The sequence below is a fragment of the Ambystoma mexicanum genome, chromosome 11 (genome assembly GCF_040938575.1).
Source record: "Ambystoma mexicanum isolate Mex_15411 chromosome 11, UKY_AmexF1_1, whole genome shotgun sequence".
In the NCBI taxonomy this organism is placed as follows: domain Eukaryota; kingdom Metazoa; phylum Chordata; class Amphibia; order Caudata; family Ambystomatidae; genus Ambystoma; species Ambystoma mexicanum.
Window position 1 is genome coordinate 153,822,859 of NC_090934.1, and position 26,679 is coordinate 153,849,537.

At 45.6% G+C, this 26,679-nt stretch overlaps 1 protein-coding gene across 2 annotated transcripts in view; it reads right to left on the bottom strand.

The window, feature by feature from the left end:
* The window catches only part of RRAGC (Ras related GTP binding C), a 231,910-nt gene that overhangs the window by 40,378 nt on the left and 164,853 nt on the right, over positions 1-26,679 (bottom strand). For both annotated transcript variants that reach the window (XM_069622673.1, XM_069622672.1), the window contains one exon: positions 18,870-19,018. In XM_069622673.1, the coding sequence (XP_069478774.1) occupies positions 18,870-19,018 (149 nt within the window). The remainder of the gene's footprint in view (positions 1-18,869; positions 19,019-26,679) is intronic.

Below are 26,679 nucleotides of genomic sequence, written 5' to 3' on the forward strand. Positions count from 1 at the left end.
GAGTACTGTGTCGCAGTACATACACACAACTGTGACCCTCGAAAGGTAAGGGTCATCAGCATTATGTATGGCCTGTGAGGCAGCTTGAGGAAGACGCTGTCCTACAGAGGTGTTCCTTGTGGTGACAGGACAGAAACAGGATGAAGTAGAGGAAATCAACCTACTACGCTCCTCGCAAGGTACATCCTTGCGAATGGCCCCAGAGTGAAATGACCTTTGGTGTTGCTTCATGGTAGTGGTCCCAAAGCTGTACGAACCATGCCTCCCGCGACTGAGCACTCATTGCAGGTGACTCGGTTCGCACGAGCCTTAGGACCATCCCCATGAATGGTAAATAACCGCCACACCCAAGACTCACGCCGAGTGCGGGTAGTAGGGATTTCCTCATTCTCGTCATCCTCTTCTTCCTCCTCTGCATCCTCACTCCTGTTCCCCTCTTCAGGCCCTTGGGGAGGTGGTGGGGGTGGTGCTGAAGCAGGTGCAGCACCAGGTGGCAGTAGTGCAGCCATGGATGCCATCTCGATGGTGTAATCTGCAAGTTGCAGGAAAAATAGCTGTGCTCTAAAGAATAGCCAGAAACACAATGAGAATAAGCTCTATGGCGTGGTCTTTTATAAGGGTGCTTGTACGCGGTTCGCGGACATGCGCGATGCCTGCGGACAGATCGAACACAAAAAAAGGTTCAAAAACTTTCAAAAAGTATGTAGAAACTCAGGATTAGTATGTGGGACTTGTGCTATGGTACGTTTTTATTGACAAATATTGTGCATTACTTGAAAATGTACTTTTAAATTGTTCGGGGACACGAACAGTGTCCGCATTCAGAACACGCGATCAGCATGGGCGCGGTCATATGTTCGCGAAGGAAGCGGCTGTCTGCAGGAAACCAAATGCACGGACATTGGTTTGCGCATGCACGTTGATGTTCTACGGACACTGTTCGGGTCCTGAAGTAATTAAAAGTGTCACATGTCTAACAGTTACGGACAACCGTTTGTTCTTAGAACAGTTTAACTTCCTTGCGAACAATACGGACAGACATAGCGTCCTCAGGACACCTCCATTTTTGTTTATTTACGAACATTTCAGAACACCGCGTGTGTTCTAAGAACAGTTCCAACTTGCTAACGAACATTATGGACATGTATAGTGTTCTTCAGGACACCTCCATTTTCGTTTCTTTACGAACATTTCAGAACACCGAGTGTGTTCTAGACAGTTTCAACTTGCTAGCGAACAGTACGGACTGGTATACTGTACTTCAGGACGCCATTTTAATTTATTTACGAACATTTCAGAACAACCGCGCTGTCTGCGGACACCTAAATTGTTTTGGTTTTTTTAAACTGAAACTAATTCCAACACAATATAAAAATTTTACTTGAACATATATTAACAATTCATGAAGATGAGGCAGAAACGGAAACAAAAACAGGAGAATTAGGGGTTTCAACATGATTGGTATCAGGTGAAGAAGGGATGGAAGTCTCATCACAACGATTTGGGTTATGGAGAGGGTTTGGGGATAATTGACTGGGATATGGTGAGGGGGACAAGTACATGTGGGACAATGGTATGAGGTTTTTGTTTTAAAATGCTCCTCAACAAAAGTTTTAAAATTGGTCAACAATGTATCCATTTTTTCTTTTATGCTGTCAAGAGTGTTATCCGTAACAGTTTCTTCAGAGGTATTTTCTATTTTGGTATGCTCTGTACAAAAAAAAAAAAAAAAAAATTATATATATATTAAATGTATATAAAATAATTAATTGGTTTATATTGTAAAGTGTGTACCATTAGTTTCACTATCTTCTGACATTTCCTCATGTGGGAAATGCTCCTCTAGCCATTCCAGAGTACTAGACATTTCTGTGAGAAAAAAAAAGATAATATATATTTTTTTAATCTAATACAGAAAGTTTATAAATATAGGAGTAAAATTAAGTACATTTACTATTTCAGGTAAGATTTGTTCTGAGTACTCTGTAGGTCTGGTCTTGCTCTTAGTTGTGGAGTGTCTGAGGTAATTTGTTGGAAGCAAATTTATCTTTTGGTATATCCCATTTTAGAACATATTGTATTTAAATGAATGGTTAGTGTGTTATATATGGGTTACATTTCTTATGCATTATGTGTGCTGCTTTGTGAATTTTTCAAATATTACTCCGTTATGATATAACAATTAAACATACCCTCCCAGAGTTTTTAGGTGGTGGTACTGTTGTCCGAACATGTCCGCGGACATCAAAAAAGTTCGGACATCAAATTCAGTAGAAGGGGTTCAGTATGTTCCATATTACATGTACATAAAGTGAAAGTTATTATTGTTAAGGTGTGCTACTAAAAACCTATGAAATTCAGTGAAAAAAAACTTTGTTAAAGGGAAGTTATGGTTCCAAGTAAAACCGAAAAACCCTTGAAATTCGCCAGTTATGGTAAGCAAAGCAACCATAACTCGCGCCACCACCGTGCACTGCTAAGCCTAACACCCAGGACATCAAAGATGACATCACAAATGTCATTGATGACATCACATGTACATTTACCTTTCATGAAAAGTCTGTAAAAGGGATTCTTAGTGTAATGTTAATAAAAAAAGTGTCAAAGATTATTGGAATAAATATCAAGTGCTAATCAGTGCATTAAGCTATGCATTGATCTAAATAGCATTCTATTATTAACTTCAATCCAGTATACTAATGTACTCATGTAGAAACATGTGAAGCATACATGATGGCGGTGCAATATTCATAAGCTTGCCATGTTGAATAGTGAAATGATAACGTGTTCATAACCTAACTGATTACCTTCATGCAGAGAAATGATTGCTTCGTTTCAAAGCTGTTATATATATATATATATATATATATATATATCACATGATGTGTCTGGACCCCAAGTAAAATAGTGAGTACAACAAAAATATTAGCGTATACAGGGAAAGTACAGTAATAAAAAAACATCAACACTATCAGAAGGTGCTGATAACTCTACTGATAATTTTAATGCACAAAAAGGATTGCTGTCTTTCAAGGTTGTGTCTTCCCCTATGTATGTTTCATATGATATGACTAGACCATAAGGGAATTAGAACATACTTGAAGGATAAGTCTACAAATATAGTACATTTACAATTTTTAGTTCCTGACTGCTACTGAAGAAAATCATGTGGCCTAGCTAGGTCAGGAAAGGAAAAAAGGGGGCAGACATGTGATGTCATCAGTGATGTCATGACATTTGTGATGTCATCTTTGATGTCCTGGGTGTTAGGCTTAGCAGTGCACGGTGGTGGCGTGAGTTATGGTTGCTTAGCTTACCATAACTGGTAAATTTCAAGGGTTTTTCGGTTTTACTTGGAACCATAACGTCCCTTTAACAAAGTTTTTTGACTGATATGACAATGCATTACTTACCGTAAAAGCATTTCTGATGGTTGTATCTGCTTAGATTCACATGCTGTGCATAGGTCAGACATCCAGTGGTCACTGCGGAGTATTGCATTTTGTTTTTCGTAGTCGAAAAGGGACGTCGACAAGGCGTGTCTGAAATACTATCCCTATAGTGACGTGCGTTGTACTCACAATCCCTCACGCGTCGAGGTCCCTCTGTTTGTATTTTTCTTCCCTGAGGGAGCCTTCTAGACGTGAGTGAGTACAGAAAAGAGAGCTATAAAAGGAAGTCTATGTTCCTTCCATCCGAGCGGGGAGGAAGAGTGGGCGCATGCGAGTCTAAGCAGATACAACCATCAGAAATGCTTTTACTGTAAGTAATGCATTGTCTTCTGACGTTTGTTAATCTGCTTAGAATCGCATGCTGTGCATAGACTAGCGAGCAGTACCCGGAGTTGGCGGTGGGTTATGAGAAGGAACAGTAGAGAAAAGATGTCTTAATACTGCCTGTCCCACCTGGGAGTCAGATCTCGAGTGTGCATCTAGACAGTGTTTTGTAAAGGTGTGCACAGAACTCCAGGTAGCCGCTTTGCAGATGGACTCAAGGGGAACATTTGCAATGAATGCTATGGACGCCCCCGTGCCTCGAGTAGAGTGTGCTCTTGGCTTAAAGGGCAGTTCTCTCTTAGCAAGAGTATAGCAGAGAGTGATGCATTGAACAATCCATCTAGAAATAGTGGACTTTGAAACTGCATCCCCTTCTCTTCCTGCTGCCACCGAGACGAAGAACTGATTAGTCTTCCTTAGTGGTCTGGTCCTTTCCATGTAGAACATGACCGCTCACATCTAGTGTGTGTAGAGTTTTTTTCTCCCAAGTTGGAAGGATTTTGAAAGAACGTTGGCAGTTCTATAGACTGGTTTACGTGGAATTTCGAGATGAATTTCGGAGCAAACCTTGGGTGCGTGCGTAGAACCACCTTATCTCTGTGAACTGTAACGAAGGGGTCTAGAACAGAAAGAGCCTGTAGTTCACTTACTCTCCTGATGGAGGTGATAGCTATTAGAAAAGCAGTCTTAAGAGTGAGGTGTTTAAGAGATGCTTTGTGCATGGGTTCGAATGGTGAGCCCATGAGTCTGGTAAGTACCACGTTAAGGTCCCATCCGGGAGCTGGGTCAGCTATCGGGGGGTGTATTCTCTTTACTCCCTCCATGAAGGCCTTTATAACAGGGATCTTCCACCACGACACTTTGAGTTGGGAAGTGGTGCATGCAGAAAGTGCCGCTAGGTGGACTTTAATGGAATTGAACACTAGACCTGAATCCAATAAGTGGGTCAGGTATAGAACAATATGTGTGGGAGAGCAGTCAATCGGGTTGATGCTTTTTTTCTCTGCACCAGATGACAAATCTCTTCCACTTGCTAGAATAGCAGTGGCGAGTGTTAGGTTTTCTGGCTTCCCTGAGGATGTCCATGCAGCTCTGCGGGAGCTGTAGATGTCCGAATTCTATGATCTCAGGAGCCAAGCTGCTAAGTTCATGTTCTGGGGGCATGGATGCAGAGTCCTGCCCTTGTCTGGTGACAGCATGTTGTACGGGCAGGGGAGTTTCACTGGGGGAGATAGAGACATCTCCATCAAGTGAGCGAACCATGGCTGTCGGGCCCACATTGGGGCCGCCAGTATCATGGTCACTTGTTCCTGGTGCATCTTGTGCACCACCTTGTTGAGAAGGGGAGTCGGGGGGGAAAAGCGTAAACAAATTTCCCTGACCATTGCATCGACAGACCGTTCCCCTTGGATTGGTTCTGGGGGTACCTGGAGGCGTAACTTTGGCATTGTGAGTTCTCCAGGGTTGCGAACAGGTCTATTTCTGGGAATCCCCATTGTGTGAAGACGAAGACGATGTCTTCGTGCAGTCGCTATTCGTACTCTTCGGGCAGGGGGAAATCTCTGCTGAGTTTGTCTGCCAGCAGATTGAGTTCCCCTGGTACATGTTGTGACAGTAGGAACATGTTTTGTTTGAGAGCCCACTTCCATATATTTTGGGCCAGTTTGGACAGTCCTGGAGAGTGGGTGCCCCCCTGCTTGTTGATGTAGTACATGGCTGTGGTGCTGTCTGTAAGGACCAACACAGTCTTGCCTTGTAGGTGTTCCTGGAAGGCTTTTAGCGCCTTGAACACAGCTAGTAGCTCCAGTAGATTTATGTGTTTGGAAGCTACGTTCGGAGTCCACACTCCGTGAGCAGTCTGATGGGATAGGTGAGCCCCCCATCCTGTGATGGATGCGTCTGGTTAGAGTGGCTTCCGCCGCGGGTGTGGCAAAGGTTTTCCCCTCTTTCCAGGTTTTCCTTTGTCCACCACCGTAGCGAGAGAACCAAGGCCTGCGAGACCACCACTAGATCGTCCCATAGTCCGCTGGCCTGACACCACTGGCTGTTGAGCCACTCTTGCATAGAGCGCAGGCGCGCGTGAGGTACTAAATAAATACACGACGCCATCATGCCTAGCAAGCGCATTGCTTTGCGTACCGTCACCTCTCGACCGGTCACATATTGAGGGATCTGAAACAGCATGTTTTGGACCCTCTCGGAGGGGAAGACGAGGCCGCCCTTTGTTTGAAATAGAGCCCCTAGGAATTGTTTGATTTGGCTGGGGTCTAAGCTGGACTTCTTTTCGTTGATGGAGAAGCCCAACTGGAACAAAAGGTCTACAGTCTTTTGGGTATTGGAGAAGCAGGTTTCGTAAGAATCCCCTGTTATGAGCCAGTCGTCGAGGTAAGGGTAAACTGGGATGGACAACCTGCGCAGGTGGGCTGCTGCCACTGCCAGTACCTTCATGAATACACTTGGTGCGGATGCTATGCCGAAGGGTAGCACTTTGAACTGGTAGTGGTTGCCCTCTATCATGAACCTGAGGTATCTTCTGTGCGCTGGCAACATTAAAATATGAAAGTATGCATCTTTCATGTCCAATGTTGTCATGTAACCTCCCTGTGATAGCAGTGGGATCACTTCCTGTAAGGTCACCATACGAAACTTCTGGGGTTTGATAAACCTGTTCGCTGGGCGCAGATCTAATACAGGGCGCATGGTTAGATCCTTTTTGGGTACAAGGAAGTACACTGAATAAATACCTTCCGTTACCGGAGATAGAGGCACGACCTCTATGGCTCCTTTTTCCAGCAGTAGTTGTACTTCTTGGAGAAGGATGGCAAGGTGTTCTGGTGTCATGCGTCGTCCCCTCGGGGTTCTGTATGTTGGGGAGCTGTTGAATTCGATGCAGTATCCGTGGGCTACGGTGGAAAGTACCCAGCGGTCTGACGTTATTCCCTCCCATGCTGGAAGAAAGGATGTTATCCGGCCCCCGACCGGTGTTGCAGGGGAGGGGACGCGAATCTTCGCGTCACTTGTTGTTGTTGGGGGCTTGGGAGCCTCTGGGGGTGGACCCCCGACCTCTCCCTTTGCCACGGCGCTGGCCTCTTTGGCTGTACTGGCCACTATTGGTCTGGTAATTGGTGGCAGGTTACTGTTGCTGCTGATTCTGCTGTTGGCGTTGGCCACTAAAAAAGCGTTTGTTGCCATAGCTGCGTCTGGTAGTGGGCTTAGAGATCTGGTCAAGAGTTTTGATAGTATCAAACTCTTTTCTTAGCCATCTCCAGAGCCTCATCAACCGCTTTCCCGAAGAGGTTTGAGTCCTCAACAGGTTTATTTATTAAAAAGACGCCTGTGTCTCCGGTTTGAACCCTGAGGTGCGCAGCCATACATGGCGTTTTAGGAGTATTCCCTGAACCAGGGAACGTCCCGCTGTCTCTGCAGCATCCAGAGAGTTCTTTACAATACTCTGGTTGACCTGGGTTCCTTCGCCAATAGTTGATAGCAGGCGTGTACATAGTGGTTCCGGCGCCTCTTCGGCGTCTTTGCGCAGTTTGGCCCACTGCGCGTCCGCATAGCTAGCTAGCAAAGAATTGTTGTTGGCAATTCTTGCCGAAAAGGCAGCCGAGGATGTGACTCTCTTTGCAAGGGCATATAACCTCTTGCCCTCCTTGTCAGGTGGTGCCTCGCTGGTGGACAGCGGCACCCCTGCCCTCTTCCTTGTATTAGTTACTACAAGGGAATCCGGAATGGAATGTCCCCTGATGTACAGCGGGTCTGAGGGTGAAGGAGTGAAACGTTTTTCAATTCTTGGATTAACTCCTCTGATTAGTGCGGGTGTGGATAGCGAAGGGATGATTCTTCTCTTCACTGAAGCGAGGAGGGGAATGGTCTTGCTGACCGGGGGTTTCTCCTTGATTACTCTTTCCACAAAGTCTATTTCAGGAGAGATCTCCCCAGTGTCCAGTTCGAAATGTGCTGCTGCTCTGCGCAACAGGGCATTGAATGTGGGCTGATCGTCAATGGGAGACGTGTTTCTAACAGGTGATTTGTCAGGAGGATTTAGGTTTAGGACATCAGTGTCCGAATATACTGATGGGGATTGCCAGGGATGAGAAGGTCCTTCTTCTGGATTTTCTCCGAAGCCTTCTCCTACCATGTCTGGGCTGTCTTCCAGACCTTACCCCTGGTTCTGTCCCTCTTCATCGTCCACAAATTCATCCTCCTCTTCCAAGTATTGTTCCTCACCAGTGAGGTCATACACATTAGGGAAATCTGAGGCTGTGTCCTGCTAGGGATAGCCTAGTCTCGGATATTTGGCCCTGGGGTCCTCCTGAGGCCCTTCTCTTGTCTTCTTGGGAGTGGGAGGGTTCTGGGTCTTCATAAACCTCTCCATGCAGAGATGGAGCCTTTCCATGGTTTCATGGGGTAACCCGGAGCGGTCTAGCGGGGGAAAATTAGTGTCATCTAGCTGAAAACGGCTCGACCTCTCCCATAACGTCGAGGAAAGTGTCCCGTCGCCTTCCGAAAAGCCTTCCGGTGTGCTGGGGGTCCCCCCCGACTGAAGGGGGTAGTCCCTGTCTTTCTTCGGGCTTTTTCGGCGTGTCTTTTGACCTTTGCGTAACGCTCGACGTGTCTTTCGGCGTACGCTTCTGGGCGTCGGCTACAATGATCCTCGCCAAGCTCTCTGCGACTCGTTTGTCAGCGGAGGGCTGTGGTTTCGACATTACGGGTGTCGATCGTTCTACGGCGGCGTGCGCTCTGCTGGTGCGCGCCGTCCGATGGTTTGGGGGCGGTGCCCTTATTTGCCGAAAGCCCAGTCGCTGGTCGCGGCTGCGGTTGCGAGAGGGGCTTCAAACCTGAACGGTCCGAGGAGGCCGCCGGTGGAACCTGCGTCTCCTTGGGCGCTGATGCTTTTAGTCTTCGACGAAGAAAAGCCATGGGTTGTGTGCTTATGTGTGGTATCATGTGCGTCAGTGTCGCCGGGGTGTTAATTCCCATAAGCAGGGCGTGAGCCGAGCCCGTCGGGGCCAGGGACAGACGACGAAGAGCGCTCTTTAGCGGGGTCTACGACTTCCGTAGCGGAGGTCGTGTTATCACGTTCCTCGTCACTGTCGGTGGTAGCAGCGGCGGGTGAAGAATCGGCCTTCGACATAGCGTAGGCCGCCCACCTCTTGACCCTACGGTCTTTTAGAGTCTTTGGCTTAAGAAGCCGTGCGACCCTCCTCTTTGTGATCGAGGGGCAAGCAGCGGTTACACCGTGAATGCTTGTCCTTCCAAGTAAACTTGACCTCGCAACGCGGGCAAAACCTAAAGGGTGTCCTCTCCATAGCTGAGGCAATAAATCGTGATAACGACCCCAAGGGAAAGGAAGGGGAAAAGGAAAGGCATTCTCAGAAAAGAACCAGAGATGTCCCACGACCCCACTCTCCCTACTGTATTTGGCCTGCGAGGCCAGGCCACGTGTTCGGCAACGCCGAAGGATCTCCTCCGCTCGTCCCCTCCGTCGAAGATCTTGCTCGGCGGAGACAGCTTCACAACTGCGTTGAGGGAGGGATCGATGTGTTATATATTAAATAGGAAAAACGACCAAAGGTCGAGGAGATGAAATCTGCAATGTCTCTCGAGGAGCTCCGCGTAAAGGCGACCAGTAGCTGGGCGGAAAAAAACTATCTGAGGGACCTCGACGCGTGAGGGATTGTGGGTACAACGCACGTCACTATAGGGATAGTATTTCAGACACGCCTTGTCGACGTCCCTTTTCGACTACGAAAAACAAAATGCAATACTCGCAGTGACCACTGGATGTCGGACCTATGCACAGCATGTGATTCTAAGCAGATTAACAAACATCAGAAATATATATATACACACAAACACAAAATTAGATGTGTTTTTGCGCTAAAATATTTGCGGTACACATCCCGCGATGAAGGGACGTAACGTTTGTAACACTATCCGCGACTTGTAGTGTACCCAAAATCTTTCACGCATCGAGGTCACTCTAGTTGTGTTTTTTCTGCCGTGAGGGAGCCTTATGACTAACGTGAGTGAGTACAGATTGAGAGATATAATAAGAGGTCTATGTTCCTGCTACTCTGAGCAGGGAGGAAGGGTGGGCGCATGTGAATCTAAGCAGATAAATTCATAAGAAAGCTATTACGGCGAGTAATGCATGTCTTCTGATGCTTGCGAATCTGCTTAGAGTCACATGCTGTGCATAGACTAGCGAGCAGTAATCAGAGTTGGAGGTGGGGGTGTGAGAAGGAACAGTAGTAAAGAGATATCTTAGTACCGCTTGTCCAACCTGAGCATCTGACCTAGAGCGAGTTTCTAGGTAGTATTGTAAAGGTGTCTATAACTCCTGGTTGCTGCTTTGCAAATGGACTCAAGAGGAACATTTGCAATGAATGCTATGAAAGCCCCAGTGCCCTGAGTAGTGTGTGCTCTAGGCTTGAAGGGCAGATCACATTTAGCAAAAGTGTAGCAGAGTGTGATGCAGTTTACAATCCACTTTTATCCATTTATTTTTAATTCTTATAATGCGCTGCATGCCCGTGGGCTTCAGAGCGCACAAAAGACAAAGACATGACCGCACAACAAAGAAGCCACTAGGAGCTAGAAGGGGGTCATAAAAAATTACTCCATGATAAAAAGGTGAGTTTATGGATTTTTTTTAATACAAGGTAGTTTTGAATCTGTCATAGCCCAGCCGGTAGGGCGTTCGAGTAGAGGACCCTGAACGTCAAGAGTGGTGCCACAAAATTTAGCAGTCTTAAATCTGGGGGGAGCAAGGACGGTAGCAGAGTAGGAGCAAAGATTTCTTCCATTGCTCTTGATGTGAATGCGTTCAGACAGGCAGATGGGGCTGCTGAAAAAGGCATTTATGTGTCGTAGTGAGCATTTTGTGTGTAATGAGATGTTTAACATGAAGCCAATGAAGCTTCCTCCTGAAGATGGAGATGTGGGAACGGCGAGATTGATTGAAAATGGTCCATATAGCATTGTTCTTTGCCACTTTTAAGGACTGAATATTTGCAGCAGTAGTGCCAGAAAGTAGGCCATTACAAAAGTCTAGTCTGGAGTTTCAGTGCCGTAGACAGAAGTGCGCAGTTTTCAGTTGTAATAAATGGATGGATGTAATTTATACGCTTATTGATCAGTCTGCAGCTGGACCTGATGTTAGAGACATGCAGGTTCATGGATAATTTGTCATCTAAAACAACTCCCAAAGTTGTTACCTTCATTTGGACAGTAATAATGTTATCCGCAATAGGGAAATGGGAGTAGTTCGCATCCTCCAAGAACACCCGGAGTAAACTAGATACTATCATTAGTTTGGTCTTGTTTAAAGCTAGTGAGTTATAAGGCATCCAATCCTGGATGGCTTTGTAGATGTTATTGATGGAATCAACATCATTTCTATACTGACTGCTTAGCTGGATGACGACATGTGTGTCGTCTGTGTAGTTAGTATACTGAACACCTAGCTTGTTCAACAGGTCCAGAAGAGGTCGAAAATACAAGTTGAAAAGTAATGGCGACAGGCAGGAGCCTTGTGGGACACCACAGGTTTGAGAGATAGGAGTGGAGTGATGACACCAACCATAACCATGCGAGGGCCCAAGAAGGAGGCAATCCATTTTGATGCCATCGAGGAACAATTTGCGACCTCTCCGAGCCTTGTCACTTGTAAGCTGTGATCAACCAGAACAAAAGCTGCAGAGAGGTCAAGTAGCATTAATAATGCGGCCGTCAGCGATGCCCGCCAGGGTGTACTTAAGGTCGAGCATGGCTGTTTGTTCAATGCTGAGCCCTATACCCAGAATGTCGAGTGCTGAGGATCTTGTGTTCTTCAACATGAGCCTGGAGTTATTTATATGCTAGCTTGTCTAGCATTTTCAATATGAAAGGCATGTTGGTTATTGGCCTACAATTATCTTTGTTGGTGGGGTCTAGATTTTCTTTTTTCAGCAAGGGTGTTATCTAGGTAGATTTAAGCGCATCTGGTACCACGCCTTCATCAAAAGATAAATCAACTTAGTGATCCAGGGTACTAGCAAGTCAGTCGATTCTTTAAAGAGTTTTGTTGGACAGTCGTCACCAGGGCAGGCGGTAGCTTTAAGATCTTGTATAACTTTAAGCACTTCCTTTTCAAAATAGTGGAAAAAAGGAGAATTCGGGTATTCCACTTTGGGTGTCATTGGGATGTGTGATATTTTTAGAGGGAGATGGCTGTGTTACATTGGTAAGGGCTTGATTGAATTTTTCCTAATGGGATTCAATTTTAGAAAGGAGAGCATTGTGGCGGTCTTGGCACCATTAGAGTCTTTGGTGGTTGTGTTATTGGAAGGCGGAGGCTGATCCTGAAAGTCATTAAGATTTTAAACAGGTCACCGACACTGGATTGAGTGTTCGTGATTCTGTTATTATAATGTGTGGCTTTGGCATTAGTGATACGTTTTTTGTATTCATACGTGGATTTTTTGTAGGCATCTAGTGTGTTATTGTTATGGTTCTTGGTTCTTTCTCCAGGATCTTTCAAGAGCCCTTTTGTTTTGTCTAGCCCTAACGATATCGTCTGAGAACCAGGTATTTTTGGTAACTTCAGACTTGATAGTTTTCATTTTCATGGGTGAGAGTTCATTCACAGCTTGTTTGATAGAGTGAGTCAAATGGTTAACTGAGGCGTAAGAGTCTGCTAAGTTAGATATAGGTTGTAGCTGGGATGCTACTAGGGATGAGAATTTAGAGGATGTGATGTTTTTCAGATTACAAGTCAGTTTCCGCAAGCGCAGATAGGTGTTGAGTTTAGGTGGAGAACCTGGTAGTGAGATTTTTGCCTGAATAAAATGATCAGACCATATACATGGTGTAACCAAGATGTCGGAAATAGTAGCTTTTTGTGAGATAAGCCAGTCGAGTGTGTGTCCGCCTTTTTGTGTGGGAGATTTAATCCACTGAGTTACTTTGAGATGGCCGACCTAAAGACAGGGTCTCCTTGTCTACCTGCTGCAACAGAAAAACTGAGGTCTTTCTTAATGGTCTTGTTTTTTCCTGCCCTGCGCACATCATGTGTGTGTAGGCTTATTTCTGCGACGTTAGTGGGGTTCTGGAAGCAGGTGGCTAGTTCAATTGATTGGTTCCCATGGAACCTTGAAATTAATGTAGGCGTAAACCTCGGGTGAGGGCGCAAAACCACCTTATCTTTGTGACAAATTGGTCTTGAACTGAAAGGGCCTGCAATTCAATGACTTCTTATTGAGGTGACTGCCACTAGGAAGGCAGTCTTGTAAGTGAGAGCCTTAAGGTTAGCCTTATGCATAGGTTCAAAGGAGATCCCATTAGTCTAGTTAATACCACATTTAGGTCCCATCCAGGAGCTGGGTTTGAAATTGGGGGATGAAGTCTTAACCCCTTCCATAAATGCCTTGATCACTGGGATCTTACACCACAACACCTTTTTGGGACGTAGTGTATGCTGAAAGTGCAGCCAGGTGGACCTTCAGAGAATTAAAAACCAGACCCGAGTCCAGTAGATGAGTCAGGTATACGACAATGTGGGACGGAGAGCATTCAACAGGATTGATGCCCTTAGAATGGCATCAGATAAAGCATTTCCATTTATTGGAACAGCAATGTCTGGTATTAGGCTTTGCCTCTTTAAGGATGTTCATGCATCGGAGGAAGTTGGAGGTGCCCACACTATGACCTCAGGAGCCAGGCCGAAAAGCTGAGTTTGCAGGCAAGGATGGAGAGTCATCCCCCTTGTCTTGTTAGAGCATGTTGTATGGGCAAGGTAGCTTCATCGGAGGAGAGATTGACGTCGCCATCAGATGGGAGAACCAGGGTTGGCGGGCCCACCAGAATCATTGTGACGGGATCCTGGTGCATCTTGTGCACTATCTTGTTGAGAAGGGGAGTCGGGGGGTAGAGGGAAGTCTCTGCTGAGCATATCTGCCAAAAGATTTGAGTTCCCCTGGAACGTGTTGAGACAGGAGGGACCTCACGTGTTTGAGAGCCCACTTTCAAATGTTCTGGGACAGTTTGGATATCCCAGGAGTGTGTGCATCCCCGTTTGTTCAGGTAATACATGGCCGCGGTGCAGTCCGTGAGGACCAGTACTGTCTTCTCCTGTAGTTGTGTCTGAAAAGCCTTTAGGGCCTTGAACACTGACAACTCCACCAGGTTTATGTGGTTGCATGCTACTGCTGGGGACCAAACGCTGTGCGCCGTGCGATGAAGGTAAGCTGCCCCCACCCTATCAGTCCGTAGTGAGAGTGGCTTCTACTGCGGGGGTGATGAAGGTCTTCCCCCTTCAAGAGGTTCTCCCTTTCCCACCACTGCAGAGAGAATGAGGGCTGCCGAGACAACCACTAGATCGTCCCATTGTCAGCTGGCCTGACATGATTGACTGTTGAGCCGATCTTGCATGGGGCACAAGCGCAAACGTGCATGTGGGACTAAGTAAATGCAGGAGGCCATCATCCCCAACAGTGGCATGGCTTTGCGTAGTCACCTAGTGACCGGCTACATAAGGAGGGATTTGGAACAGCTTATTTTGAACCCTCTATTTGGAGGGGAAGACTAGGCAGTTTTCTGTTCGAATTGGAGCTCCCAGAAATTGTTTGACTTGGCTGGGGGTCTAGACTGGACGACTTCTAGTTTATTGAGAATCCCAGACTGAAGAGTAGCTCTACTGTCTTTTGGGTGTTTGATAGGCATTTTCTGTGCAAATCCCTTGTTATTAGCCAGTTGTCAAGGTAAGGATAGACTGAACCGACTGCCTGCGCAGGTGAGCCGCTACTACCGCCATTAACTTTCTAAATGCCCTTGGGGCTGAGGCAATGCCGAAGGGAAGGACCTTGAACTGATAGTTTGTCCTCCATCATGAACCTTCGGTATTTTCTGTGCACTGGCAGCATTGAAATATGAAAGTATGCTGTGTTAGTAGAGGGATTCCCTCTTGCAGTGTTGTCATTCGAAACTTTTGTGGTTTGACAAATTTGTTTGCTCTGCGCAAGTCTAGCACAGGGCGCATGGTGAGATCCTTTCTGGGTACAAGGAAGTGCACTGAATAAATACCCTAGTTTACCTGTATAACGGGGACGACTGCGATCGCGCCCTTTTCTTGCAGGATCTCGACCTCTTGTAGTAGGACCTTCAGATGTTCTGGAGACAATCGTCTGGATGTTGATGGCCGGTATCGAGGGGGTTGGCTGAACTCTATACAGTAACCGTCGGTGACCGTCTTGAGCAGCCAATGGTCTGTGATAATTCCCTCCCATGCATGGGAGAATGAGGTTATCCACCCCCCCCCCCCCCAACCAGGGAGGCATGGGAGGGGACACAGATTGGAAAGTCATTTTTGATTTGGGGCCGGGGAGCCTCTTGGGTGGCGACTCTACCCCTTCCTTTGCCAGAGTGCTGTCCTATTGGCTGATATTAGCTTGTGGCAGCTGCCCCTTGTCCTGAGGAGCATGATGTATTTCCCGTTCCGTACTGATCGTGGGGGGAATGTGGGAAAGATTGTCCCCAAAAGTATTGGCGAGAGCTACCCCCCCCCCTCGCTGCCGATAGGGTGCTAGGCAGAATTGCATGCAGCAAGAGTGGAGTTCTCTCAAGCAGGTTGGCACACTACCTTAGTATGAAGAAACAAATGCAGCTAAATTTGTTGGTTCCGGGCAGTCCCTGCAGATCTCACTGTTCCTGAGCCTCAGTCGTGGGGACAAGAGGGACGACATATGTGGGGGGGGGGGGGGGAATGGAGTCGCTTCAGTTCGAGTAGCTGTTATTCAAGCACACAAGCTGGTATCCTTCCCCCCCCTGGTTAATCTTAACCAGCTTCGAGAATGGTATCCAAGTGGCTTACGAGTTGATTGGTCCCACCAACTCAAACGGAGAAGTCGTCCTTGAAGGGGCTTCTCTGTCAAGATGAACTTGGCAATTCGGACCTGCAGCAGGGCTTCACCGGGCAAACCAATGGTCCACGAGTTGCAGCAGCTGTCCTCTTCCAGCTAGTCTTCGGTTTTCGTTTCAGTGGTCGACTGCTTTCCAGTCCAAGAGACTCGCCTTTAAACATTTTCTCCCATTCATTCTAGCCTAGCTGCCACTCACCTAGCAGGGTGGCTGTCCTTGCCGGACAGTCAGCCAGCCAATCACGCCAGAGTGCATTTGGGTCTCCTAGGAGACCAAGTACAGGGAGCTTCGGGCACATGGCTCACTTCCTGCCCGCCCTAGACACTCCGACGCCAGAGGCGGTCTTCAGTCCTGAAGCCCGCCAAAGGTATACGAACAAAGGGACCAAACCTGGTTTGGCGGGAAAGACCTTTCCAAAGACAAATGGCGAAAAAAAAAGACCAGGACCTGTTTAAAGAAAGGGGCTTAAGGTGCCATCTTGAAAAACATGGCTCCTGTGATTTTTAGCTAGCTGTGTTGGCGGTCGGGAAAATCATGGTAGCTGTTGTAAAACCACTGCCACCAGCCTTTTCAACAGGAAAGGGTAGCATTTGACTGCTACACGAGTAGACAGACACAGGGGATACCATGTAATCCCTCCAGTACTCCATTGTAAGATGGCGTGTGCTGGGTCTATACATTTGGAAAGACTAGTAAAGTCAATTTCACTTTACATTCTCTGGGAAATAATAGTTTATCCCAGAGAAGGTATTTAAACTTCGGGAAGTCTAACACATATGAAAAGATGATGCATATGGAGTTCTCAAAACTCCATAATCAAAGAACACAAGTGTAAAACACATCAAAACACATCAATGAGTGGGGAAAAAGGCTCACACTCTTTCCAGGTAAAAAAATAAAGTCCTCAAAAATCCAAAGTTGCTGGGGGTCTCTAAGGTGAAGGGAATTGCCACATTTATGAGAATTATCCCTAACATTGGGCCTCTGTTATCTGGCTTAGTGACTTTAAGGTTTCATGTTCTTTCTTTGCACTCCAATGCCTCATCCATCGCCTTTCCAAACCAGGTTAGATTCTTCCACTGGCTTGTTAATGAGGGATGCCTAGGTTTCCGGTTTAAATCCTGAATTTCTTAACCAGGCATGCTTTTTCAACAAGGTACCTTGGGCCAGTGTTCGTCCCGCTGTCTCTGCAGCATCCAGGGTGTTTTCATTAACCTGCCTCCCCTCCAACAGAACCGCCGGCAGGCGTGATTGTGTTGGCTCTGGGAATTCCTGCAGGCCCTCCTGGAGCATATTCCACTGGAAGTCGCTGTAACTAGCCAACAATGTGGCATTAGCTATCCTGGTGGAATAGGCTGCTGCAATAGGCTTCCCTAGGGAATACAATTTCTTCCAATCCTTATCCGGCGGTGCCTTGGCCGTAGACAAGGTTACTTCTTCCTAGTTGTTGGAGGGCCGAAAGAGTTCGACTCGTGGGTTTACAGCCCTTGTTTGTGAAGGAGTCGGCAAAGAGGGGGCGATGCGCCGTTTGATGGATTTTAACAGAGGTATCGCCTGACTTGATGGTGGTTTTTCTTTCACGATGATCTCTAAGAAGTTGGTGTCTTGCACCGCCTCTTGAGTGGCAATATCTGAAAGTGTTCAGCTGCTATTTTTTTTTTTTTTTTTTTTTTTTTTTTTAAGGATAGCATTGAATGACATATGGTCATTGATGGGAGAGGCTTGTCTTATAGGAGGTGAAGTGGGAGCATCCAAGGACAGTGTGTCTGGATCAGGGGGGAGCAGGGTGTATATATATCACCTAATTGGAGCATTCTGCAGGCAGTAAATTGAAAGTGCACAAATTATAAAGTTAAAAAAATTAAAACACTGTAGATAAATATAGGTTTGACACAAGCCCATCCTGGACACATTGTAATTTTAACCACAAAGCTACAAAAGAAAAGCTGAGGACACAAAGTATCCTTCCCGCACTGTGTGCAGCATTAAAAATTCAAGAAATCCACTATAGGAGACAGTCTCCCAATACTAATAGCTTTTAGGGACTGATCAATTTCCCCCTAAGAATGAGCAAAAAACAAGGGAGGTAAAGCAGAGGGCTTTGCTTTCCGACTCCCAGAGGCAAGCAGTAGGAAACCGAAAGGGTGCCACATACAGGTGGTTTATGGGAGAAAAGCAGCAAAAAGAAAACCTATCCCAAGTAATATTGTTCAAACCCACACAGATCATGCCATTCATTGCATTTCTCGTCTTATCGAACATGTCCGCCACTAGTTTTTCAAAAATGCTTTATCAGAGTGCAACAATAACAGCTCTGCGGTTTCTTGCCATTCTCGTTTTATCAATTGGCCTTCTTTAAATGAGGCATAGCCCAGTACTCCGACACCCCATTTGGTTTCTGTCCTTATGATCACTGATTTGCAAAGTTCTTACCCTGCCGTGTTCCACCGCCCCACTCTCCTCCTGTCAATGTGCGCTCTTGGGATGGCACACATTGCCCACCCACCTCTTTCCTCTGCCCCGTTTTTGTTGATGGTGCCCCCACCACCAAAATCTCCATTTTATTTCCTGGGAATTATAGCGGGCAAAGGGACAACCACCTTTATTTTCATTTTTTTTGGGGGTGGTGGAGAAGAGGGGAGTGGGGGGTGTTCGGAATCACCAGATCCAAACCACCATCCCTTACGCCACTGCTCCGTTTACCACAGTTCCATCCTCAGCAAATCGGTCACGCAGACGCACATGCAGCCTTCCACCTTCACTACCAAACTATCTGCTCCACTTGCCTTCATCACCTTGTGGGTTTACTCTAATTTCATAATTCCGAAGCAGCAATTCAATAAAAGGAATATTTCAAACGACACATTAAAAAGTTTGGAGGAAAGAAGAACACCCCAAAAGCGATTATAGCAGAAAAAGGAGTGGAATTCGCATGGAAAACATCCAGATTGAAAGAATAGAGCGAGTCTATTAGGTGCACGGCTTACAGGCGGGAGAGGTGTGCATTGAATACTGTGGCACCTCTTCTAAACCACATCTTTTAAAAAATGCCTCTGTGCCTGCCTCTTCGTGCATGCACATGCCAAGCAAGTTCCGAAGGTTTGAGGGCAGGATGATAACGGTGCATTTATAAAATAGGACTTTATCACCACACTGGCAATCATTTCTTGTAGCTTAAGTAGAAATCCTTACCTTTACGTTCAAAACTTTCTTCCCTAAGAATGCATACCAAAGCTAGAAATTTCGTTACTTCTTTTAGATAAAGGACAGTTGTGTTGTTCAGTTTGATAATTGCCATTGACTCCTTGTCGTATGCACTGCCTGTTCCATCTTCTTTTAAGCTGCAATAAAGTACAATAACCTTGTGGATTAAAGGCAGGTTTACATGTGTATTCATAAAGTGTTGCACAAAATGAGGTTTCCTGAAAACATGTACAGTTAAGAGCATGTCAGATTACATGACAACAAAAGTTGTTACAAGACAATACATAAGGAGGCATAGCAGAAAAAAGGTTTTGAAGTAGTGCAAGACAAGGCTTAAATCTGTAGTGTCCAATAACTTACTTCTATAGTTGGTTAACCCATTTAAGATGGCATGGAGGAGCACAGGATCTCTGGACCATCAGTTCCAATTTAGCAAGGGCCAAGAATTATCTTGGTCTGCAGCTTTGCTTCGATATGGCTGGGGTTGTAAACCAGAGGAATAAAGTTGCCAGTTAACTATATGAAACATGTGCCATTTGACTTCTGCCTCCATCTGATCATTCTTTTTTGTGGTGTGTTCCTGTTTAAGCGCATCTATGCCCCCAGGGATTTGTTTACGTGCTATAAGGATAAAATAAAAAATGTGCAAAAGGAGAAATACGGCAGGTGTGGCCAACAGTAAAAACAGCACGGCTTAAAGTCCCCAGAGGCTAATGACAGTCATGATAAAGAAAAACATGTGGGCCACCATTAAACATCCTACCTTCCTTATAGATAAAAACGACTAAGCCGAGGATTTGCACATCAAGTGGAAATCTGAATGTAAAAATTACCAAGCAATCTAGTAACGAGCAATAAAGCCCAGTCTTCACTGTGGATTCTGTGTGTCTGGCTGCTACTTCCATCCAGTGTTCCAGTGGGATGTCCGGAACCTAAAATGTCCGCAAAGCCCTATTCAGTAAAGGCTAGTCGGACCCAAGGAGTTTACCCCTGAAAGGTTACAGAACTTTAGGTTTATTTGCCAGTTCAATATATGGATAGGACCATAGTCAGCGGGACAAATGCCCAAGTGGGCAAAGGCTTTCTAAGCCAATCAGTGTAAAGCAAGAATAAACAAAGCCCCAAATGTGCATTTGTATTTATATAGCACCTTACACCAAGGCAATGTACAAATAGCAATTTACAGTACAATTATTAGAGCAGGTACTAATACAATAACAAATCCTGTGACTGAAGATATTGATTAGTTGAAGTACATAATTGGGATTGAAGTAGAAAGGTTTTCAAAGAAGCACAAAATGCCAATTTTGTCAATAGATCGACGAGGAAGAGGGCGGGCATTCAAATGGAGAGGAGCTAGCAAAGAAAAAGAGCGAGTGCGATTGCGCACATGGAGGACGAGGTACAGTTGAGAATGTAGGACTGAGAACCATGAACACAGGAGGGGACATAGAAAGACATGGGATGAAAGACCAGAGCAGGACCATGGAGGGGCTTGAATACAATACAGAGAAAGTTGAATGAAAAGGTAGCCATCGAAGTGAGGCTAGGGAAGTAGAAAGTCACGAATAGGTACAGAATACAAGAGACAAATAGAAGAATTGAAGACAAACTTTAAAGGAGCCAAGCGAACCAAAGAAGTGCAGAACGATAGCATAATCATGAGAGAACAAGTCATTTGGTAGCATTTAAAGTAAGGAAAGCCCTAACTTTAGGGATGTTAAAAAGATTGAATCAATATGGAATCAACCAGAGCGAGAAATAGAAATGTGATAAGTGAAAGATAGGTCACTATCAAGATGAAGACCAAGATTACAGGCAGTAAGAGATAGGAAGACCAGAAGGTGGAAACAGAATAAAGGAATGAGAAACAGGAGGAGGGAAAGTACAAGCTAGGAAGAAAAGAAATTCAGTTTTAAAGCATTAAGAACATGAATCTGATCAGATATAGGGAGAATTTAATTTCTGTGCCAATTCCCTTCACCCTTAGAGACCCCCAGCTATTTTGCTGGACTAGGGGTTTGTGACGTTTTCCTCCTGAGTGAGTGGGATCTTTTTCTCACTTATGAATTTCCTGACTAGGATTTTTGCGTTTCACTGTTTAATGGAGTCCGTCGAACTCCACAGGCATCTGCTTTTTGCATGGTTACAGCATCTTTGGTGCTGTGCCATCAAGCGGTCCCTTGGACTTCACTCAAAATGTAATTAAACATTCAGAGAACTACTGTCTTACTTACCTTTTCCCTTTGTGAGGCCAGCACAAACCATCCTACGTGGAGTGCTAGGGGATTTGCTTAGTAACTCCCCATCCCACTTCTCATGCGACCATTTTTGTTACACTAACATACTTTAAATGGCTGGTGGCAGTGGTTTACTTTCTTCTGCCGGAGGCTGAATCCTCAGCTGCAGTACAGTAGCCATGGGTGACCATTTTCCCCTTTTTCGCCATTTATTGTTCATTAGTTCCTTCTTGGCTTTTACTCTGTTAGTTCAAACAGGTTTGAGTCCTTTGTGCGTTTTCAATTTGGCAGGGTCCAGCCCTGAAGCCCGCACAGGCTCCACTGTCTGTCCTGGAAGGCCAGCCGCCCTGCTGTGTGACTGGGAGCCTAGGCTGTGAATGAATGGGAAATTGCTTAAAAAGTGAGGTTTTTGGGACTAGAGGCAGAGTCGATCACTGGAGAGGAACATCTGAAGCAGAAGACCTGAAGAGACCAGCAGCACCCACCTGGACCCCAAAGTTCCCGGTGAAGCCCTGCAACTGTGCCGACCCAGTTTTCAAAATCGACAAGGAAGACCTGTCCAGGACGACTTCCTCCCTTAAGCTAGCGGGACCGACTAGCCTCAAGACAAGCTTCAACTTGGTGAAACCCCCCCACTTGCTGTGCCTCACCAGAACTGGTGACCATTGACGAGTGCATCATCTTGTGAAGTACAAATCCAGCCAAATATTTGTGGGCATCCAGAGGACACTGTAGAAACAGGAAATCTTGATGTAGAGTCCCCTCACCAGAATCCAGGACCAAGGGAGCAAGCAACTTCCAACCAGAGCTTTTCATTCTTCATTGGTGCTGAGAAATAGGCACCAAAACACAGAAGTGCTGCTGAAACAAAGGAAATCCATTGCTGGGGGAGTTCCTCTCCGGAGTAATGCCGCAGGAGCCCGCCAGACATCCTCCCTTTCGTCACCACAACCAAGGTCCAGGAACAAGGGTCTGCCAAGCTGTAGCAAGGAGGAATCCAACTGGAAAAATGTTCTTCAAATCACAGGTACTGTGTGCCTTGGGGTATTCACCTTTTAGCCATAAGGTGTGCTTCCTGCCTTGGGAAATGCTTTTCAGAGTTGATCTCAACTCGCCTGCACTGGCCTACCAGCTTATGCTTTCTACAACGTAGCTCACTCGAGTTCCAGTGATTTCTTTGCAACTTACTAACTTTGTCAAGAAGAAGTGCATCCGAACTATTGACTTTGTTAATCAACTTTGGCTGCCTTGGCTCCCTAAAGGCACTCCGCTGAACTTATTGGCTTCGGCAGTACTTGTTCCCTCATAGGTTTTAGTTGTTGACACTATTATTGCTGGGATAAAAGTCTACCCGTCTCCCTTTTGGAGACTAATTATTTTACAAATTGTTGAAAGTATGTTCTAAATCTTATTCTAACCTTTCCTTCCTTAAACTAAATAACTAAATTGGTCACCAGAATTAGTGCAATACTGACCTTTACTGAAGTCACTCAGTGTGCTGAAACCTGTATTGGCATGTGAAGTCTTTACCCACTTTTATTGTCTTTTAAAAAATGAATCCCAACTTTGAATGTTACTAGTAGATCACGCTTTTTAAAGAATGCTTATTTACACCTTGTGTACATTATAAATAAATATTTATCTAGAAGTATGTAAGTGTTACTTGGATACTTGTACTTACAACTTGTGTAGTACAGGATTATATTAACAGGTGTGTTCCAGAATACCAAGAGATAAGTCTTGTAAAGTCCTACACCAGTTACTCTACAAAATCTTACCCAATAATTGGGACCTGTATTAATCTATATACATTTTTGGACTACAAGTAGGACATCGCTATTCGCAGTTTGCTTCAGTAACACATTTTAGGTCTGTGACACTTCATTGTAGACCGAGCAAAGCACTTCACCGTATGCACTTAACATTTAGGGAACTACCTGTTTCATGCAATATGCAGAAAAGAATGGTAATAGCTCAATCAAGTTAAGTGCTGGACACTAGTAACTCTGCTCACCCTGCATCCAATCACAATCAATCATACTTTCTTTACCCCTAATATGCCTCTGATTTTCAGATAGATTTGTTGCATTGCATATCCGCTTCATACCCCTTAAGTGCTAAAAGGTGAGTATGTTCATCCTGAATTCTCATAGGAAATCATTCTAGGCTTCACCCAATTCTGCAGTTAACACAACTTTTTATGAAGGATGGACCACAATGCAGAAACCCTAGTATGTTGATTTAGAGCGGACGGAAAGGTAGGACATGTAGTGTACTGTACATTTTACATTGCAAAACCGGACCCCTGGACGCAAATCCTGTGTCTGCACTTGGCAAATTTGTGATTCTGGGCAAATCACTACCTCACAGTGCACAATTTTCCCTAATCTATCAAATTGGAATCACCTAAAATTATTCCTTTCAGTTTGCTCTACACAAAAACAGGCTCAATCATGTATTGTGCTTGTGAAGCTTTACCTTTGTACTGTCATTGTGTAACTGGCAATTGAGGCTGAATTGAGCATATGATCACGGCACTAGGGCTTTCCCGGCTGACGCTTGCAAATTAGGACTTTATAGGGCATGTGAGGAATACATTGGCATAACACTAAGTAGGTATATGAGGATGCACCAAGCATATTATATTAGTACCTGGAATACGAGGCAGTATTTAGCCTACTTAAGCCATCTGGCATGCAAGCCCTTAACAGGCTCTATGGCGGTAACTGGTCATATACAACTATCCTGGCATAAGAAATGCTTCTGGCCTATTATGTTTATGCCCCGACATTCAATAGGAAAAAAACCAAAAAACAAGGACCTGCATTCTCCATATGGAAGCAAAACGCAGAACATTTAGAAAAATCAGCTTTGCAACTAAGCAAACCGGATATACAGCAACAAATCCAAATTAACCCAACAGGATTCACCTCCTTCCATACAATTCAATTAATAAAGCATTAATAAACCAAATCAACTAAACTGACAAAGGAGATTAGTGTGCTGAACAAAAAGGGCCACAAACACAGACCCCACCCCCCAAACAGCTTTACCCACCAACTCCTTCCTCAATGCCTACATCCAGTCTAAAGCTTACTTTATAGACTACATCCACACCCCACCCAGCTAGATGACCTGCAAGATGTAACACTATATGGATATTCCTACCGTCTCCCTTACCCCCATCAACACCGCCATTCCACTCTACTCCAATGCATCCACATATATCCCCTTAACCCTGGTACCCTTTCAAATAACGCTCCTACGGTACATTTCCCCCACCCTCACAATAAAACCCATAATCGGCGCCCAGGTAATGGGTGCTTCAGACCTCCACTCACCTGAGCTTGCCTAGCCTACTAATCCCACCATACCCCCACCTTTTCCTTTGCAGAGCACAAACAGCAAGACCAGCATTATTACCAGAAAGGAATACTTGCCCACCACTCCATTCAGGTGATTCTAGTTTATTCCCGGTTATCTCTGGGCCATGAAATCCAGGTTTTCCACATTATAGACCCGGGACTACAAGTCCCAGAATGCAAAATTAACTGGATTAGCATCTCCCGACTGGAACGGGAGATGTTAGAATGTATGGAACGGTGCTACACAAGACCACCTTAAACCATAAAATACCCATTACAACATCAAGGTAGCACCACTGTTCATATATGCTTTAAAACCACAGCAGATAAAAGGCTACTTATCTTAGTAATTGGATACTTATTGCAGGTTTGATTATTTTTATCAAGTCACTTCAGGTGGCTTTACCAGGACCAAAGTGCATACGCCATCACTTCCTGTGATGGCCATGTGTATGCGACAAAGCTTCTGCTACTCCTGGCATTCAGGTGAATTGTCATTCCCTGCTGGAGAGTAGTAGAATACTTGCCTTGAACAGGCTTTGCTGGAAGTGCACATGCAAACTGGCTGCCTACTGCAGGCACAGCACAGTTGCTGCATACCTAAGTGTTAAGACTTTGGGTGATCCAGAGTTATAGCCTGTTCTGTGCAATAACCAACATCGGATAGACTGTCGTTTGCCTAGACCGGTGCCAGAAACATTTGGAAAGGTGCGTCTCCTTTGGACCCTTTAGTGCTGGCGCTGAAGAACTGAGGATGGGATTACCTTTCACAGACTTATCAGTGATCCACAGCCATGAGCTACGGCCGATTGCTAGGCTGTGGCGAGGGGTAGAGAGATCCCTATGGAAGATGGCATGGACGGCATAATACTGTGGTGGTGCTCAGGTGGCAGGCACAGAGGCGGTTTCTTCGGTGATTGCACAATTTCATGCTTCAGCCGATTTGAAATATGAAAAAAACAGGTTAGCCCAACTATTAACGAGAGGGGTGTGGAAAAAAAAAAAAAAAAAAAAAAAAACACAAAGTCCCCAAAATTCCCTTAGAAAAGCTGAATTAAGTTCTGAACTGCTCTCCCACCTCCCCCCCATCAGTCTATTTATGTGCAAAGAGAATGGATAAGGAGGGGTGGGTTAGGGAGGAGACTAAGGGGTAAAGGAGAGCATTGTGGGGTGCTAAATTAGTGTTACAAAAAAGGCAGGGATAGCCCATCACAGAAGAAATGTTTACATCCATTTAATGAAGTAGGAGGTAGCATAGAAATTGTGGTATCCCATGTGGGAAATTAGAGAGCATTAACAGCCTGTAGCAGTAAAATGTAGAGCTTCTCTGCACAGGTCTGCACTAGTTGAACTCACTTTGTTGGCGAGACTCTTCTGGAGAATGCAAACGATCTACAGAGGCCCCAACTATATATCGTCCAGCATAAAGAGGTGTCCATCACAAACCTTGAGCTTGCAACTTCTGCCAAAGCTCTGAAGTCATGGCAGCCAATCTTTCTGCCTACAGCTCGAAATTATAAGTTACTCCAGCGGCGCCACTCCTCAGTCCCCTTTGCCGCGTCGACAATATTAACATAGCCTAATGACACCAGTTTTATTAGTGGGAGGATGGTGGGACGGATGGAGGAAAGGGGACAATGGACTAGAAGTATGTTATTCACTATGGTGAATAACTTCCAATTACTCATATGCCTCGTCCCCATTTCCTCCATACTGTACGGGCGAGTACAACTGAATGCAGCCGCAGGGTGGAGAGGTGCTCTCTTAAGAAAACAAGCTCCGTAACACTGCCAGACCAAAAGCTGCATCCAACCTGGAGCCGGCATCAAAGCAGTAGTGCTTGCAGAAGGCCGATCGCGGAGCCCATGTACTCGCCTTGCTGATCGATCACCTGCCACAAGACGTGCCTCTTGAAAGCAACCGCCGTGGCTTTAGCTCCGATTGCGTGGGCATGCATATTTGCTGCAAGAGGTTTGTGCTGCCCCTCGATCCCCTCCCAAAGGTGACAAAGAGGGGGTCTGATTTGTGGAAGCCCCTGGGCCAGTCCAGGTAGTATCTCAGAACACACTCGACATCCAAACAGTGCAAGACCCTCCGAGCGTCATCCTTATGGTCCGCAAAAAACGTCGTAGCACTATCTCCTCATTTAGGTGAAGAAGAGACAACCTTAGGTAAGAATGCAGGGCGAGTTCC